The sequence below is a fragment of the Athalia rosae genome, chromosome 3 (genome assembly GCF_917208135.1).
Source record: "Athalia rosae chromosome 3, iyAthRosa1.1, whole genome shotgun sequence".
Lineage (NCBI taxonomy): Eukaryota > Metazoa > Arthropoda > Insecta > Hymenoptera > Athaliidae > Athalia > Athalia rosae.
Genome location: NC_064028.1, coordinates 8,755,424 through 8,772,876, shown reverse-complemented (window position 1 = coordinate 8,772,876; position 17,453 = coordinate 8,755,424). Strand labels below are relative to the sequence as shown.

Below are 17,453 nucleotides of genomic sequence, written 5' to 3'. Positions count from 1 at the left end.
CACAAACATGGTTAAACAAGATACTCACTCTAGCTTCATACTGCTTTTCTCTGGTTTCAGCTAGTTCAGACCTGATAATTTCCCCAATGTATTCTATAACCATCGTATGTTTTTCCAAGTCTCGTGCAGCATATAATCCTAGTCCTTGTATTTTCGATCTTGCTAAATAAACGTTATTTCGCCATTCTTGTTTCATCTTTTTATACTGGGAACTTTTTGAGTGAACAAATTGTTTTGAGTAAGGGCATGCCACTTCACCGGCTACAGTTGCTGTGGGAACAAAAGCTGCTCGTGCTGAAGAGCCTGTACGTTGTGTGTGCGGCCTTTTCCAGGGTAACTGATTCCGCAGACGAGCTTCCGTTCTGGCGCTACCAGTTGGGTTGATGGCCAATGGCAGTTCTAACAGAGGATTTCTCCCGTATTTGAATCGGTAATCTGTGAGCGTTTCAATGCCTGGAAGGCTTTCAAGTACACGGACAACCGCAGGCTCCGTCAGGCCAAATAAGTCCTCCCCTGAAACGTAGCGGGGGAACAATTGAACGCTGTGTGTAGTACGACGCAGTTCTGCCAATGGTTCTAGAATGCGACTCCAAACTGCACGTGGTGTTGCATCGCGGAGTTCGACATCCTCCTGAGAGGGTTCTTGTACTAGTACTCGAAACTCCGGTCGCCCTGATACATCATGAATAGAGCATACGTATCGGCATCGTTTATTCGGTCTTCTCATGCTCCAGTAGAATCTGACTATTTTATAACCAACTGGATAGATGTAGTTGGGAGTATGAAAATTGGTCAATTGGTGGGGTAGCAGTTGGCCGACGCTCAAGAATATCAGACTTCCCACACGTAGAAGATGGTTATGCTCCGAATGATGCATCACAGCTGCTACTTGTCTATTCTCGTCCCTATTAACATACACACGCCGATACACCGATAGCGTAGTCAGCTCGTTGTCCTTTTCATTTTTTTGCACATGATGTGAGCAGTACGTACTCTGTAACATTTAATTCATGTAGTAGATGCTCTCGACAAATAAACTCGTAATGTACTATCAGAAACGACTTCAGGTCAAAATTCTTGAATTGTTTCACATAATACCTTGTTTTTATAGAAAACACAACCGTCCTTAACTGCACAGCCAAGATGATATACATTAGTGCACCGTATTTTGAAGCACTTAACAGTCGCTCCAGGTTTGTCACAAACCATGCAGTTGAGAACTAGACTATGTTGCAATGCTGTGTCAAGATTCATGAGGGCTCCGTTCACAGTTTCATATACATCTTCCGACCATAAGGCACAGTTGAGATGCACCCATTTGTCAACGTCGAAGTTCAATAGCCTGGCCGGTCCGTCGGCAGCGCCGTCACCCTGAGTATTGCAAAACATACAACGTCGACTGTCGTCTGCCTTTGCAGGAATCACAGTTACGCCCAAACGGAAGAGCATCTACAGGAAAATAAATAATCAGTGTGAATTGTTATATTCAGATCTTATATGTGATTTGGTCGCTAAGTAAATTTTGTGATGAAGCAATATTTTTTCAAATAACAAAATGACAACAATCATTAACCTCTGTGATCTCGCGGTCGGTAGGCTTTTTGTATTTTGTTGCTGGTTGTATACCGCCAAGAGCCCATGATTTATAACGAAGCCCCCGCCAAACTTTAGCTGGGGGATCAAGGCAATCCTCCATTGCTGATTCTTCTGTAGCAGCGTGTTTTTTTGGTCGTTTTTCATCTAGTGAATCCTCTCGGCGGATAGTGTCAAAAAGATCCAAGTCTGTGTCTCTTTCGGTTTTTATTCTAATCTCAGTGTCAATTTCCATCGCCTCGATCTTTGTACATCTTACAAGCTCTGCAGATTGTTTGACGTCACACCGATTTTCTGGGGAAACCTTCTTCAATTCGGAGTCAGTGTTTCTAGCTGTAGAATTTTGGCACAAGTGGTCCACAATTGCCGCTGCCTGTGACATATTATGGTTTGTTACAATGAGTATAGTGACCGAAATTTTTTGAATGTTCAAGAAATATACTGAGACAAACATTCTTAAGCTCTATTACATTTACGCTATTACTAATTATGCGCATTATAAATAAAAAATCCATTGAAAATTTAGGTATATCTTATTCTTATTGATTGTAAACTTCAATAATTGTGTCGAATATTCTTATCCTCATCATTTACTGGCATGGCATACTTTGACCAAAATTTTCATGACAGACGTACCTTTTCTTGAGTTACTGTTGGAGACCTGTGAATCAGAGCAAACTGCATGTAGCAAGCTGCTGAGCAGAAACACAATTCTTCACCAGGTTCTGATTCCTCCTTGCTCAAAAACGGCAGATCTGACACCTTCTTCCGTATCAAGCTGTTGAGAATGACGACGTCGCAGTGACGACAGAACTTTGCTGCCCCATTCAGAATACTTTGTATGTCTATTGGAGCTGTAATTGCAATAAAAATATCGACCTTATAATTATTAAAAATCAATTTAACTTTCATGGGTCAAGCTTACAATAATTGGATAGAATCAAGTAATTTTCAGCGAATGTTTATCCTGATACTGAGCAGAACATAGAGAAATAAAAAAAACATACCCCCTTCCTTGCCATCTTTTCCTTTTGTCCGATAGAGTCCTAACTTCTGGCTCGGTGGAGTAGTTGTTCGCTCAACCACTTGATAACCAGTTGGTGGAGCAATGTTCAAGATATTTGCCAAATCTTTCAGTACCCCCAAGATATCATCAGCAGCTTGGCTGTTCAGGGTCAATGTCACTGTGACATTACTATTGTCCCGCAATGGCATGGGGGGTGATTTCCCAACTCTAGAAACAACAAAGTCATCATCAAGTACGTTCTGCATGCTTGAGTATAATGATACAACAATGATAAAATGCAGTTGTTTACATAGAATTTGTCAATGAACTATCAATGAATTACCTTGATACACCAAAATTTTCTTTATCCATGTTAGCCGTATCCTTGGCAAGGCCTGGTTTCAGTCTAATTGGAATTGGAGAAACAAGTGGTATAACAGGAGAAACCCTTTTCAGCCAATCCGCTTCCTCATCAGATTCCTCTTCTATTAACTTTAATCCAGGAAATCGGTGTATAAACTCAGGTATTACACATTCAGGAGATGATGAGCTGACAATTGTATCAGGTGTATCAACGTCACGAGTCATAGTTAAAGAGCTATCCTTCTTATCGTCGGCTGAAAAATAGGAGTTGTTCAAGCATCACTTTTTTAACACTTAAGTTAGCAATAATGTGAAATTTTCACAGATGCTCAAGGGGAAAATAATTTTCATTCTAATAGAATTGACGGAATCAATTTCAAATCATTCTGAAATACGAAATAAGGGAAAAACATTATACAACGTTTAGAAAGTGATCAAAATGACCTTGGATAGTGAAATAATGAAGTACGTTGAACTTACAATCGTCTAATTTTAAAGGTGCGAATTCCTGATCGTAAAAGCCTCTTTGAGTGGAAGGGGGCTGCTGAGGTGGAAGTGGTTCTAATTCGCCAAATGGTTCGGTATTGTAATGGTCAGCTGTGCCTTGTAAAGATGCATTGCCGTAAGTACCAATTAGATCTCCCATGCGAGTATTGTAATCCCTCTGTGTGCCAATTTTGGATAAATCGCCAGAGCCAAATATAGAACAGACTCCATAATTTCTGCCAAGCAATGGCTCGAGCACCGCCATAGGTTGCAATTGACGCAGTTGAGACATTAAATTGTCCACAAAAGTGTCATAATCCTCATCAAGGCGAGACACCTTTCTGGGACGCTTTTTTTGTGGAGCAGCTGTAGCATCTTTTCCCTGACTTTGCCGACGCTTTTGTTGATATTGACGTCTTTTCAATTTCTTCAGATCTGAAAGCAATTTAAGGATATATATTCAGATGTATCCTGTACCTGGTTAAAAAGAATTTCAATGTAATGGGGAAAATAACGAAAGTATGGAAACAGAATATAATATTTCCAAATATCCTACAATGTTTCCTGCAGCAGAAAATTTAGACAATTGGCAGAATAAAAAGCCACAAGACAGATTCTTTGAGCTTGTCTCACCAGGGCATTACATAGCGGCTCTAAATTTATTAAACATCTAAGTAAATTTATTGTCTGATGGACTATAAACTAATTTTATATCAAGAGAAAAAAGTTATATATTGATATATGTACAGAAGCCAGTTTTTTGAAAGAGTTACTCACCAATTTTATCATCCATGGATCCTTCAACGAACTCATCCCTGGCAACGATAAAATCTTTGCTTTCAGTGCCATGGGTAGGAGTGCTGCCCGAAAGAACTTCGTCTAATATTTCTTTTTTTACTTCCACTAAAGGCACTGCGTGTTGTGTAAGAGCACCCTGTGACTGCTGAGCTTGGCGTCCCATTTGATGGGATACCGGGAGAGGCACTGACGGTTGAATTACATTAACCTGCGAAGATTTCTGAGGTATCTGAGAAACGCTCTGTGGTAGGAGCACCTGGCTGTGGGATTGAGATACATGTGACTCTGATGTCGGAATAGTGTTTGATGTAGGAACAGGTTGGTTGGTAGTTTCCACCTGTTGCTTAACCTGCCCATGATTCGAGGGCGCAGTGACCGTTGTTGGTTTCATTGATTGTGTGGTTACCTTCAAACTGGGTGACGTTGTAGAAGAGGGTTGCTGTAGTAATTGCATAGAACTTGCATTCATTGAATCAACGATAGGTTTGACAGGTGATTTAGCTTTTGTTGTCAAAGCATTTTGTGGCGGCGAAACAGTTGCCTCAGTCAATGCTGGCTGTGTTGATGATGTTTGTTTAGTCATTGTCGTGGACGTTGGTTGTTGAACCGTTGCGTTTAAAGCAATGTTGATCTTTGGTTGCTGATCCAATACCTGTGGTTTTGCAAGTGTATCGGTGATTCGAGTTGCTGATTGTTGGGTCAGAGAAGCGGATAACGGAGGTGTACATGGCCGCGGTGTAGGTTGCTGTTCTTCTTTTATTACAGGGCTTGGTGATTTTGTCGGTACATTTGGATGCGATAGAAATGATGTTTCCCTGTTCAAGACCTGTTTGGGCCCAGTTTTGAGTGGCACCTCATTGAGCAATGGAGGAATGAGAGATGATGGCGTTGGTGGCACAGGACGGTCCAGCTGTGCCTCGAGTGATGGTACTAGAGGTAAACTGGGACCTTGACTATTTCCCGAAGTTGAAATGGTAGTAGCACAAGCTGTGTTTTGGAGTAATTGTTTCAAGAGTACATTCTGAGATTCCTCTATTCTTGATGAATTGACACCAACTTTAGTAGATTCTGTTTCAGATCTAGAGATAGAAAGATTTTTCTCCGGATTGGATTGGTTTTTTGTTGATGTATCATCTGATTCTTTTTTGAAAGTTGCACTTTGAATTAGACCCTCTAATGTACTAGACTTGTTGTCAATCGATGAAAGTGCCACTGGCTTATTGTAGAGCGTTTGGCCTGAGGTTAATTGAGTGTGAAGTAATGTGGGGGCCTGTGACAACGTAGACTGAAGTATGCTTGTTGTAACGTTGATTGTCATAGGAGTTGTTGTGATTATTGGAGGTACTATGGTTCTCACACATTGCATTGACGTAGAGCTAACTGCCACTCTTGATGGATTAGAGGAAGCACTTGTGCTTACTTGTAATATTGCCTGAAGATTTTTGTGGCCTGTCCGTTGTACGCAAGAAGATGGGACAGAATTGAGCAAATTTGTCGTAGGAGTAAGAGCTGTACTAGCTCTGTGCCCGGCAATGGTTGGCTTGGCCGAATTCGTCCCAGCAAGCATAGCATTCAACATTGCATTAGATGTTATAGAGATGCCTGAATTTGTACCGGCTCTAGAGACAATAGTGGATGTATTCGACAAACAATTGTTTACTGTTTGTGCTTGCAATGTACTAGGATTGATTCGCAAATATTGATCACTGGAAGTGGGTTTGCATATCGTCGATATCACACTCACAGTAGAACTTGGTGTTACTTTTAGTTGAATAATCTGATTAGAAGTACAGCTAATTTCTATATCTGTTTTAGAATTAAGACTTGTCCCAACTGTATTGGATATTTGCATTCGATGACTATTGTCCGTTGCAGTAATCACTGGTGAGCTTGTAGATGTGCTACTCGTCGGTATAACCACAGTGCTGATTTTACTAGTTCCTGTTATTGAAGTTACAGCTGGTACATTTGCTTGTTCGGCAATTGTGTACCCCTGTGAGTGATTAGACTGAAGGGAAGACAACAATGTTCGTAATTGATGGGAAACAGTAGCCACGTTTGAAGAGAGTTCGGTTGGTTTTGACAGAGGTGAGAGATGTGGCACGGCTATAGTGCTTCTTTGTAATTGGGTTACAGCACTTGCAGCTATTGGCGTCGATTCATGCGGCAGCGTTGAGGGCACTTTCTTTGATGGTATATCCACAGATGAAGTGGTTAAATTCTCTGACTTTGACAACTCTCCTTCCTTTTGTAAAGGGCTTTCATTATCTCCAGTTCCTTGCTCCAAGTCAAGTAGAGAGTCTTGTAAAATATTTAATGGTAAAGTGTCCAATGTGGCTGGTAGCGGATAAATTAGACTTGGTTTATTTGATCTATTTTCTCGCAGAATATTTGTGTCTGCCATTTCAGGTTTTGAGGATATTATGTTGTGTAGCATGTCCAATATTTCATCAGATGATTCGTCCATTAAATTTTTTTCCTCATTTGGATTTAGTAAATAATCTTTGTTTAAATCAATCTCGTTCTCATTCTCTGCTCTTTTCTTGAGCAAGCAACCAGCCATTGTACTTGCGACAGACGACACAGGTCTAAAATTATCTACAGGTTCATCTTTTGGGCCGGTAATCGATGAAATGCGGTTTTTATTCGTTGCCGCAGATGGTTCAACGTCATTTTCTAAAATGTTTACAAGCGATAAATCATCAGTCACAGGCGACATTCGTTTCAAATTACCAGACTCTGTGGTTTTGATGTCAGACTTTAATGCTTTCACACCTCCATCAACAATATCTTCAGGATTATGGATCGCCTCAAGCATGCTTTCTAACTCATCTGTGGTATTTAGCGTATCAGATTTTTTATCATCCACTCGATTGATATCTTCCACAGTCGAATTATTATCACTAATTCTGCTAGGCGAGGCATCATTCTTCTCTGTGTTTGTTATATGGCTGACATGATTAGTATTTTGGTAGTTGTCCTCAGTAGACTCAGAGTCTCTGCATGAATTGTCCTGAACATTGAGTGTTGGACTATTTACATTTTCCTCAAAGGGTAAATCCAATACAGACATTTTTGGTGTGGATAAAGTCACGGATGTCAGCTCAACGTTTGCTGCTAATTTTGGTGGGAATATTTGATCGGTACTTTTAACATCCTGCAGGATTTTAAGATAATGATTGCCAGCTGTGCTGGTTGTGGTAGCAGTAATAGACTCTCTGGAGTTTTCTTGATCTGATACTGATAGTGAAACTGTATCAACTGCTGAACTTACAGTCACTTCTGCAGCTGCTTGACATAATCTGGCAGCAATTTTAGCATCAGCCACAATACCTGCCATAGTCGAAGGCGACATAATCTGAGTAGTGGGTACAGGTGACGTTGCTGCTGTAACAACTATGTTCTCATCAGGATCGGTGATGCTAGAACAAGGAGCTGGTGCAGCAGTACTTCTCAGAACATTGTCAAGTGCAGTAGTAGAAACAGCTGTCATTGCGCTAACTGCCGTGCTGGTCAAAATAGTGGGATATGCTACAGCTGGTTTAGTTACATCAAGTACCTCAATGTTAGTTTGGTGTAAACTGACCGTTGGCATCTCGCTTGACACAACTCTGTCTGAAAATCTAAACGACGTACTATTGAGCTTATCATTCTCGTCCAAAGAAGTGTCCATATTTTTTGGTAACTCCGAAGTGTCGTGTCCTTCAACAGTGTAGGTAATTTCTGTTGCATCAGTCTTACTAGTAACATCATCACAAACAAAAACCTTGGTAACTCGTTCTTCTGGTGATTTGCTACTTGGGTCAATGATTACTACTTCTGATTCGTCAACTAGAGAAACCATGATTTGCTGATCCGGAGACTGATCGATATAAGGACCAGGAGATGGATCCACATTAAGTTCTTCTTGATCTGGAGATTCGGGCGTGTCGGTTACAGCTACTAATTTCTTTCCAGGTTGGAGGGTTCTAACTATATCGAGATGCAGACCTTGTTTATTTCGATTTTGCGTTGGGACCAAATCTTCATCGCTTAAAGTGCCCTCATCTGTTCGCGTTTCGGTATCCTCAATCTCTAGAATTTGGACCAAATCATGAGTTTGGCTACCGTCATTGACCAGTGCATGGCTGAGAGAGTCATTACTGTCGACTGACAAGTCCACTACCATATCTGACTCAAAAAGAACATATTCCTCCTGCATATCTGGTTCCAGTGTGCCAGTTATAACATCTCCCAATTCGGTATCTCCAAACTGCTCGATAACTGTAATATCATCACTGTCTCTCTGAGCTGTTGAGCTCAACGTAACTTCCGTATTCACAATAGTTTTGTCATCATCATAATCAGTTGTATCCGGGATTGGTTCAAGCTTGTCACTTGGACTGCCAAGAGGTACGGGAGTAGAATCGGCTAGGGATGATGTTGCCTTTGGTTCTACTTCTGTTGGCGGAGTTTGTGGAGGTGTATGAGAGTCGTCATCGAAGTCGTTGTAATCAGCACAGACCAGTGAATTTATTTTGGACTGCGGAATGCCAGTTTTTCTGTGTACACCTCCAGACGTATTCGGCTTATCTTCGACAACTGGGAGATGAGACTCAGCAGTTTTTCCTTTACTTGACTCAGGTTTCATAGACCACATGGGCGATCCACCTCTAAGTCCCAATTTGAAATATCCATATCTACCAAAACTTGGGGGCAATGGTAAAGGATTCAATGGATTATGTGGATTTCCACCCCCTCTGCTTACAAGATCGGAACACATGACCTGATCTTGTTGTTGCTGTTGCTGTTGCTGCTGTTGCTGTTGTTTTTGCTGTTGGTCATTTCCTACTTGGTGATTGTTACCTTGCGAATTATATTCTGAGTGAGGTGTAAGTGGTGTTCGTGGAGTGCCCGGATTTTCGACGCTCTGAGGTCTGTCGGTTATTGCTGGGCTGTTACCAGTTGATTGTCTCCTTTGGATTTGCATTGGCGATCCTCCAACCATTGGACTACGAGGCATTGGAGAGTTTGGAGTTTGAGGTGGCACAGGGTGATGAGAGCTGTTGAGTTGATGCTGCAACATAGGTGATGTTGGGGGATGATTTCTGGACATTGGACTGGGGGGTTGATACTGCGGTATCATCGGTGAGCTTGGCGGGTGAGAATGCATTCTGCTGTTCATTGGACTAGGTGGTTGTGAATTCTGGCTAAGTTGTTGTTGAAGCATTGGAGAGCCAACCGTTTGTTGGACCATTGGACTGCGAGGCATAGGAGAACTGGGTGGCTGTCCGTAATTTTGCTGCATCTGTTGGTGCATTTGTGGACTCGGGGAATTAGCAGGTTGAGATACCATTGGTGAACTCGGTGGTTTTTGTATCATGTGTTGCTGTTGCATCTGCATAAATTGCCTTTGCTGTATTTGTTGCTGCCGTTGCTGCTGTACCATTTGCAATGTTCTTTGAGTTATGATATTTTGAGTCTCCTGGTGAGAGATATTACCAACTTCATGCTGCTGCTGGATCATCTGTTGCCGTTGAAGCATCTGTTGGTGTTGCTGTTGTGTCATCATGGGCTGTTGAGAAGGTTGAGGACTCCCAAGTGGAGATCGTTGTCCATAAACTATGCTACCTTGCAACTGCATTCTGGGTCGCTGACCAGCATCCCCCCCAAGAGGAGGACGCACAAATCGTTGGGGAAGTGTATGTAATCTGACCCCTTGTTCTACCATCATTTGTTGGGTGGTTCGCCCATCTGTTGAGAAAGCACCAGGACTCGTAGCCACTCTACCCGTAATAACGGATCTATGTTGTGGTGATGCCATTCTCGTCGATGTCGTTGCACACATGCCTGGAGATGGCATGGCACCAGGACTGAAAGGGCTTTCTTCGCCCTGGGAGTGCGGGGTTCCGATCCTTGGTGAAGATTGCATATTATGCGGTGACATTGTCCCTGGATTACCTGGACTGTGCTGCAGCAACGGAGGGTTAGGGCTATGCTGGATCATCGAGTTAGCCGGAGAATGCTGAATTATATTGGAGGTCACACTTCCGGGTCCAGGACTATGAGAAACCAGAGGTGCAGGGCTGTGCATTGGCGAAGAATGTTGGGACGGAGACATTAGTGGAGAACATGGTTCTGAAGTTTGCATTTGGGGCTGCCGTTGTTGTTGCTTGCCGCGATACTCTTGAATAAGCATACCGTGTTGACGTGTTTGTTTTCGACTCGCATCCAGATGTTTTTGTAATATTGCTTGTTCACTGGAGATTCGTTGCAACTCCGCGGCATCATTCTCGGTCAATTCATTCCCTGATTTTCGCAACTGTCGTTGCTTGCTGTTCAGAGACTATGAAATTAAAATTAGAAAAATCATTAATTCAGATTACCTGAGCTTACCATTAGAAGGTATATTGTCAGGTCATTATACACGTATGGATGAATGAAAGGATCATGCATAAAAATTTGTTCGTAACTTTTGAACTCAGAATGATTAAATTGCCAGTGGTTTGAGGGTTGATCAATCAGAGTATGGAAGTTCAATATGGATAAGCCGTCGAATCTCTCTTAAAGAGAGCTGAAATGTGTAAAACATGGGATGGAACAAATTAATTACATACTTTTCTCATCTTCCGCAACTTTTGAACTTCGGTTTCATAATACTTCAATTGTTGCGAAAGAATTTGATGTTGGTGGTTCAGCCACTGTTCATATTGTAATTGAATTTGACGATCTTGTTCGGTTGCAATGTTCTCTGGAGGTGCTGGCGGGGCTGGGAGTTGAGGGATGTTGAACTTTGCCACCCTTGCTGTAATTTGTTTATAGAATTATGAGATGAAAAATTGACATAATGTGATAATTTTACTGAATTGTTGTTGCCTTTATTATTTGCGTTACTCACGTTCGGGTGGGGTCTGTGTGGCAATCGGTTGTCTGGGCACCTGTCCACCCAGCTTAACAGCATCAGGAAGTCCTTGTGGCCAAAGTGATCCTGGAGTTGAAGGTGGTCTGTTTAGGCAAGGTGGCCTTATCACAGGCACTCCTCCGCCTGGAACAAGACTCTGAGGTGGAGATGAGAGAGGAGCAGAACCAAGAACATCAGCTCTGAGTCGCTCAAATTCGCTGTCACTAAGTAAAGCACCACTTGGCGTTGAGATATCTGTTTGTTGTTGTTGCTGTTGTTGTTTTTCTTGTTCTCGTTTTTCTTGTTCTAATAAATCCTCCAGCAGCAACGGTTGCTCCTGTGAACACGACTACTGACAGTTAAGGTCGCTTCCAAATCTAGTAGATGGAACATTTGAGTAAAGCAGAAAAACTTAGTGACTATAAAGTATAGCGTAATTATCTCTAGACATCATGTCAAACAAGACATGGTCAATGTAGCTATATTGGTATAATTTGGAATATATGAGTTACAAGTCAAAATCAAGTCATCAATCAATAATCAAGTCAAATTGTTCTTCGAATTGAACATTTCACAGATTGTACGTGCTCTAAAAATGAATATGGCAATGTAAATTTAATAACTTTTTTCTATCAGATTAAATTTAAAAAACCTATTTGCAATGAGAAATGTAAGATAAATCCAGAAACTACAACGGAAATTATGTCACATAATTTCACTGATAAATATGTTTCTAAAACTGTAATTGTAAAAATTAACTATAAACCCGAACATAATGAAAGTGGTACTCATTGTCAGTGGATATATTACTGGAAAGATTTAATTGAAAGGACAAATCTCATGCAGAAATATCAATATTGCAACCATTACAGTCGTCATAAGTTAGATATGAACGAAAATCACCAAGAAAAAAAGGCTTTACTACCAACAAACTTAAAATTGGCAGTAACACTCGTCAAGATAAGCATTAAGTATCACCAAGACAACGAATTATTAACTAATGATAGAAGAGGCAATTATTAAGTGAATAGTCAAACATGAAGTAACAAATACTAATTGATGCTAAAAAGAAATATGTGATTGTTTAACAGCTGGCTATTAGCACATCAAAGAATAAACAATACATTTTTCACTTCCATAGGAATACCACCACCTCTTTGAGTTCATTATTTTCCATATAGAAGAAACATAATGAATGAACGACTCAAGTCCAAGATGAATTTCCGAGTAGCGAGAGTAGAGCCTTAATTTGAAGGTTTAGTGACTTTGTTACAACCAATATGTTTCTTCAGTTCAGGTTTTCTAATGATTCAAAATATTTCAATCTTATAAGTGTTCATTTTGAATTTTTGATCGAAAAAACAAGAACACAAATTAAGAAGTCTAATCATCCTAGTGTTCTTAAGGTATTCAAAAAGTGTCTCTATGACCTCTGAAACTGGTTCAGTTACTCATCAAGCACTATCTCGCCAGTACATAATATATCAAAAATCATAGTACCCTAAATACAGAAGGAAAGTTTTACTGATTGCACCGAAACTCGAGCAGCTTGACTCATTCCATGTTCCTTGTATCTACGTGTACCGCACAGAGATTAATATTGAGTAATATGACAGTCTTTAAATTCCTCACATTATATGCATTTCATTAGTCTCAATTCACAGACATGACAAATGAAATTCGCAGCCCCGAATTCTATTATGTTTACAGATCAACACCATTGAACTACGCTTATATTGGGTAACAAACAAATCATAGTTGGCAAATACTATTTCTGACTATTGATAAAGTGTAATGACAATAATATGGGTAATGATGTTAGTAATTGAAAAGAAGAATATGTATTCCATCAGAGATATTTCCCCTATTGCAAAGAAAATGTCTCAAGGCTTGCTCACCTGCAGAAGCAAGGGTCTTCGGTGAGGATGCGGTGGCATGCCAGGTACACCAGCGTGAACCACATGAGATAGCGGCGAGCCCACCACTGGCACGGAGTGCCCTACATGACCCGGGGGGCGCACCAAGCCCCGCCCACCGGTGCACAGCCCCATCTAGACATGCACCAACACCAATGCATTGCAAACACCCAGCCCAAAACACCATATTACCAGCCAGTAACCATATTACGCGTATATTATATTTATACAGGGAGAGTCACCAGAGGTGTCCGAATCAGAGGAGACCAATCGACGTTATTCCACACCTCTATAACCAATGAAAAGCGAGCCAAAGGAACATCTGATAACATAATGAATGAAGTGAATACGAACATGCTAGACCAGCTAACATATTAATTGATGTGCTCACAGAATTATGGAAATTGATAATCCTCCATTATCAACACTTACGTACGATAGGTTGAACTATATTGTGTTGGTTTCACAAGTGATCCTATTCGCCGGTCTTCTGCAGAGATTTATCCCATACAATCGTACAATGAATTCCAAGAGAGATGAGTACGTCGATATCATTGTTCTAGAGGATCATCAATTTCAATGGTTCTGTGAACGTATCGATGAATACGATAGCCGGTCTATCGTATTAATATTTTATTCCTACATTATGTTATCGAATGTTCCTTTGCCTATGGGATTATTCTCGCTATTCATTGACTATAGCAGCGTGGCATGACGGCAATTAGTCTCTGCCTATTTGGACACCTCTGGTGACTCTGCATGTATACATGTGGTGTGATTAAATATGAATTGCTGTACATTTATATTCATCACTGAACTCATTAGAATATCAATACTATCTGATAGACTTCGTTTTCGAATTTTTTCGGTATTCTAATTGGATAAAAGGTAAAAGAACTTCACAAATCCAAAAGCCCAAACTATCCAAACTTCAATAAACACTGTTAGTGAACTTGTTCAGACTAGCAAAAATTACTTCCACCAAATATCGAAAGCGATCTTTGGCTAATCTGATTTAAATCATGGAATGAATAACTGGCAGTTAGAGTCAAACGTGTTAACATATATTGTAAACAGATAGTCTGAAAGCGATGCATATGGGTCAAGAAATGTAAAGAACATCAGTAATTACGCACCGGTATAGGTCCTGGATATGGTGGCGGAGGTCCAGGATATGGCGGTGGTGGAGGAGGTGCCAACGGTGTGCGCGGTCCAACGATATGTCCAACGGATACTACGCGACCCGGAACACCAGGAACAGCACCCACTCGCATTCCCAGTCTCTGCTGCTGCTGCTGCTGATGTTGTTGCAATTGTTGTTGGTGTTGTTGCTGTTGCTGTTGTACCTGCTGTTGTTGTTCTTGTTGTTTTTGTTGTTGCTGATGTTGGTGTTGTTGCTGTTGATGATGGTGCTGCTGTTGTTGTTTCTGTGGTTGCTGTTGTTTTTGTGCCTGCTGTTGTTGTTGAATTTGTTGTTGCTGTTGTTGTTGTTGTTGCTGTTGTTGTTGCTGTTGTAATTGTAGTTGTTGCTGTTGTTGTTGCTGCTGCTGTTGCTGTTGTTGCTGCTGCTGCTGTTGCTGCTGTATTGCTAACAAAAAGCAGTTTTATTAATACAATTATAAATATATTACGTTGATTATCAAGAAAGTCCAAGATTGTAAACGGAAATCAATCAATATAAATTAAAACTGCAAACATCCAGAATGAACCTCACAAAGCATACAAAATCTGTAAAAGTATACTTACTCTGTACATGAGATTGAGGTATTCGTTGCTGATGACGAGGAAATGTTGAGGGATAGCTAACTGTTACAGTATTGGAGGAAGTGACAACGCCAACTGCTCCATCAGGTGAAATGAGTCTGGTGCCAGCGGGCATTGGTCTTCCAATAGCCGCTGCTTGTTGAACTTGTTGATGCATCTGCTGCTGCACCACTGCAGCTTGTGGATTAGCAGCTTGCGGTAGAATTGTTGGTTGTTGTTGGATTGTTGTTTGAGGGGTTGAAGACAACGTTTGCACTTGTGATCGTATGTTTGGTGTTGTTTCTTGTGGAGACAGTGCTACATTACTAGCCGTTGTTTCTCTAATTTCTGCATGGGCAGTCGTTGTACCACCCAAATCTTCAGATTTCGGTTCTTCTTTAACCCCTTTTTTTCGCTTATCTTCTTTAGTTTCCACTTCAACTTGCTCTAAGTCAAGATCGAATATATTAGTCTTTTCACCACCAGTCATGTTATCCAATTCTGGATCTGCGTACTCCAATATGTTGAAATCAGCGCCCATCTCGGCTAGAATGAAAAGTGAGCTCATTAGTAGAAACGTTATTTCACTAAGGTGAATTATCATTCATCATCCAAATGTCTACATAACACATCATTTTACCTAAAAGCTCGTCATCATCGTCAGCCAAGTCACCTAGAATAGCACTGACACCTTCCACTTCTACCATTGGTGCACCTTCTTGCTCAAGTTTTTCAAGCTCTGCTGTCACATTGTCTGGAATTTCAGAAGCTTCTGAAGTGGTCACGTTGGCTTCTGTTACAGTGGAAGGTATCACAGGGGGTCTGGTTATCCCTGATACTCCCATCATCCTAATATTTTGGCTCATATTATCAAGTCCTGGTCGCACTAATCGTTGGCCCAGCCCTTGTACTTGCGATGATTCTGCACAGGATTCGATAATTTGAATTGATCATACATCTCATCAGGGACTTACATCATCATCATCATCAGGAGGTTACAGGGGTTAATCATAATATGCAATGTCTTGAGTATCTTATACCTGGGAACCTTTGTTGCTGTAAAATGTCAAACTGTTCTGCTAGTGGATTTCGCGGACCAGGCATACGTTGTTGCAAAAGTTGGCCACCTTGATAATGCTGCTGCGACATTCCAGCAGAGACCGGTGGTCGTTGCAAGAGCATTCTCTTACGAGATTCAATGCCTTGCAACCTGGCATCCATATTCCCACTAACCGGTAATCTCACATTTATTCCTGCAGATGACATGTTTCATGATAAATTTGTTCAAGATCTAGGAATATATAATTATTAAACAAAGGTGATTATACCAGGACTGCGTATGAGAACATTAGGTTGAATTGGCATTCGTGGCCTCACGATTCCAGGCGGAAGCGGTTGCCTGAAGGTACCTTCTCCAGTGCTCCCCGGTGGTTGTGTATGTTGAGGAAGCTGGGTATGGTTCCCATCAAATTGCTGTTGGGGATTTTCGTTCCCACCATGAGCATCTAAGTAAATATGAACAAATGATGAAGAACGAATGTTTGATGAAACAGGACCATTGTGACATCTGCAGAGATACCTTGACTCCACGAAGTGCCAAGGGGTTCCAATTTTTTGTTGAAGTGTTGCCGTTGAAGTAGATCACGTAGTTGTCGATTAACTTCCGGTTGTTGATTGAATAGCTCTGGAGGTTGAGGTTCTTGTCTTGAATCTGGCCGAGGTGAGGTATAACTGGGAGCCGAGGACGGAGTGGGCGGTTGAGCGCTGTAAGGATCAGGAGTCCGAGATGGGGCGTAAACGTGAGGTGAAGAACGAGGCGTAGGGGCATTAAACAGCGGTCGAGGAGTACCGGGGGGTTGAGGAAAAGGATCATTTCGAGGTGAGGTAACATAAGAAGGTGTACTCGCAAATGGCGGCCTTGACGTTTGAGAAGTTTGATTAAATGGTTCGGAAGTTTCAAAGCGCTGAAATTGGTCTTGCGATTGAGAGGCCGCCGGAGATTGCGGAAAATCATGAGGAGATTGGGGGGCTTGTGGTGAAAAGGGGGATGGAGGTTGCGCAAAACTAGTGGGCATACCAGCTCGTACAACAGAACCGACCTGCCGATTAACTGTAGCGCATTGTTGATTTGGCAGACGAGTTATACCTTGTAGCGGACTTTGCGGAGCTACGCTTCTGTTAACTTTGATTGGAGGGGTTGCAAACGTTCCACGGGATCCAGGAGAGGGCGATGCCATTGGACCCAAGTGATTAGCATCCTTATGGAAAAAAATTAATATGATTCGTTTTCATTTGCAAAAAGAATACGAAATAAATCAAATATATTGTTGAAGAAAATGATGTCAAACTGAAGAGTATTACTTTAAGATTATATTTCATTTCGGATATTCACCTGAGCTGTAGAGACTTGTAATTGAGTTGTTAATCCAGGCGGATTTTCAGGCGTCATTTGAGTAGTACCATCTTCATTGATCTGCCTGTGTACTCTAGCCATAGCTATTGAATTAGAACAAAGCATTAGAGATGAATATTAAAAATGTGAGATGTAAGTCGAGAAAGAAAACAAACAAAGTATTTAAAAAAAGGAATCATTATCAACCACCTCAGATATCATTTATTACTTGATACCCAAGTAAAGAACAAAAAAATTAAAACAGTAAAATTTTTA

General features: G+C 41.2%; 1 protein-coding gene across 1 annotated transcript in view; it reads right to left on the bottom strand.

Moving 5' to 3' along the window:
• LOC105691363 (histone-lysine N-methyltransferase 2C-like) overlaps positions 1-17,453 on the bottom strand; it is a 31,706-nt gene that overhangs the window by 1,555 nt on the left and 12,698 nt on the right. Inside the window, exons 16-34 of the mRNA XM_048652970.1 lie at positions 17,178-17,281; positions 16,365-17,043; positions 16,114-16,290; positions 15,826-16,038; positions 15,426-15,707; positions 14,789-15,331; positions 14,389-14,402; positions 14,179-14,334; positions 13,025-13,177; positions 11,124-11,475; positions 10,843-11,030; positions 4,226-10,571; positions 3,443-3,883; positions 2,943-3,216; positions 2,601-2,827; positions 2,230-2,447; positions 1,574-1,966; positions 1,099-1,449; positions 29-994 (exon numbers count right to left, since the gene is read on the bottom strand). Of these exons, the coding sequence (XP_048508927.1) occupies positions 29-994; positions 1,099-1,449; positions 1,574-1,966; positions 2,230-2,447; positions 2,601-2,827; positions 2,943-3,216; positions 3,443-3,883; positions 4,226-10,571; positions 10,843-11,030; positions 11,124-11,475; positions 13,025-13,177; positions 14,179-14,334; positions 14,389-14,402; positions 14,789-15,331; positions 15,426-15,707; positions 15,826-16,038; positions 16,114-16,290; positions 16,365-17,043; positions 17,178-17,281 (12,077 nt within the window). The remainder of the gene's footprint in view (positions 1-28; positions 995-1,098; positions 1,450-1,573; positions 1,967-2,229; positions 2,448-2,600; positions 2,828-2,942; positions 3,217-3,442; positions 3,884-4,225; positions 10,572-10,842; positions 11,031-11,123; positions 11,476-13,024; positions 13,178-14,178; positions 14,335-14,388; positions 14,403-14,788; positions 15,332-15,425; positions 15,708-15,825; positions 16,039-16,113; positions 16,291-16,364; positions 17,044-17,177; positions 17,282-17,453) is intronic.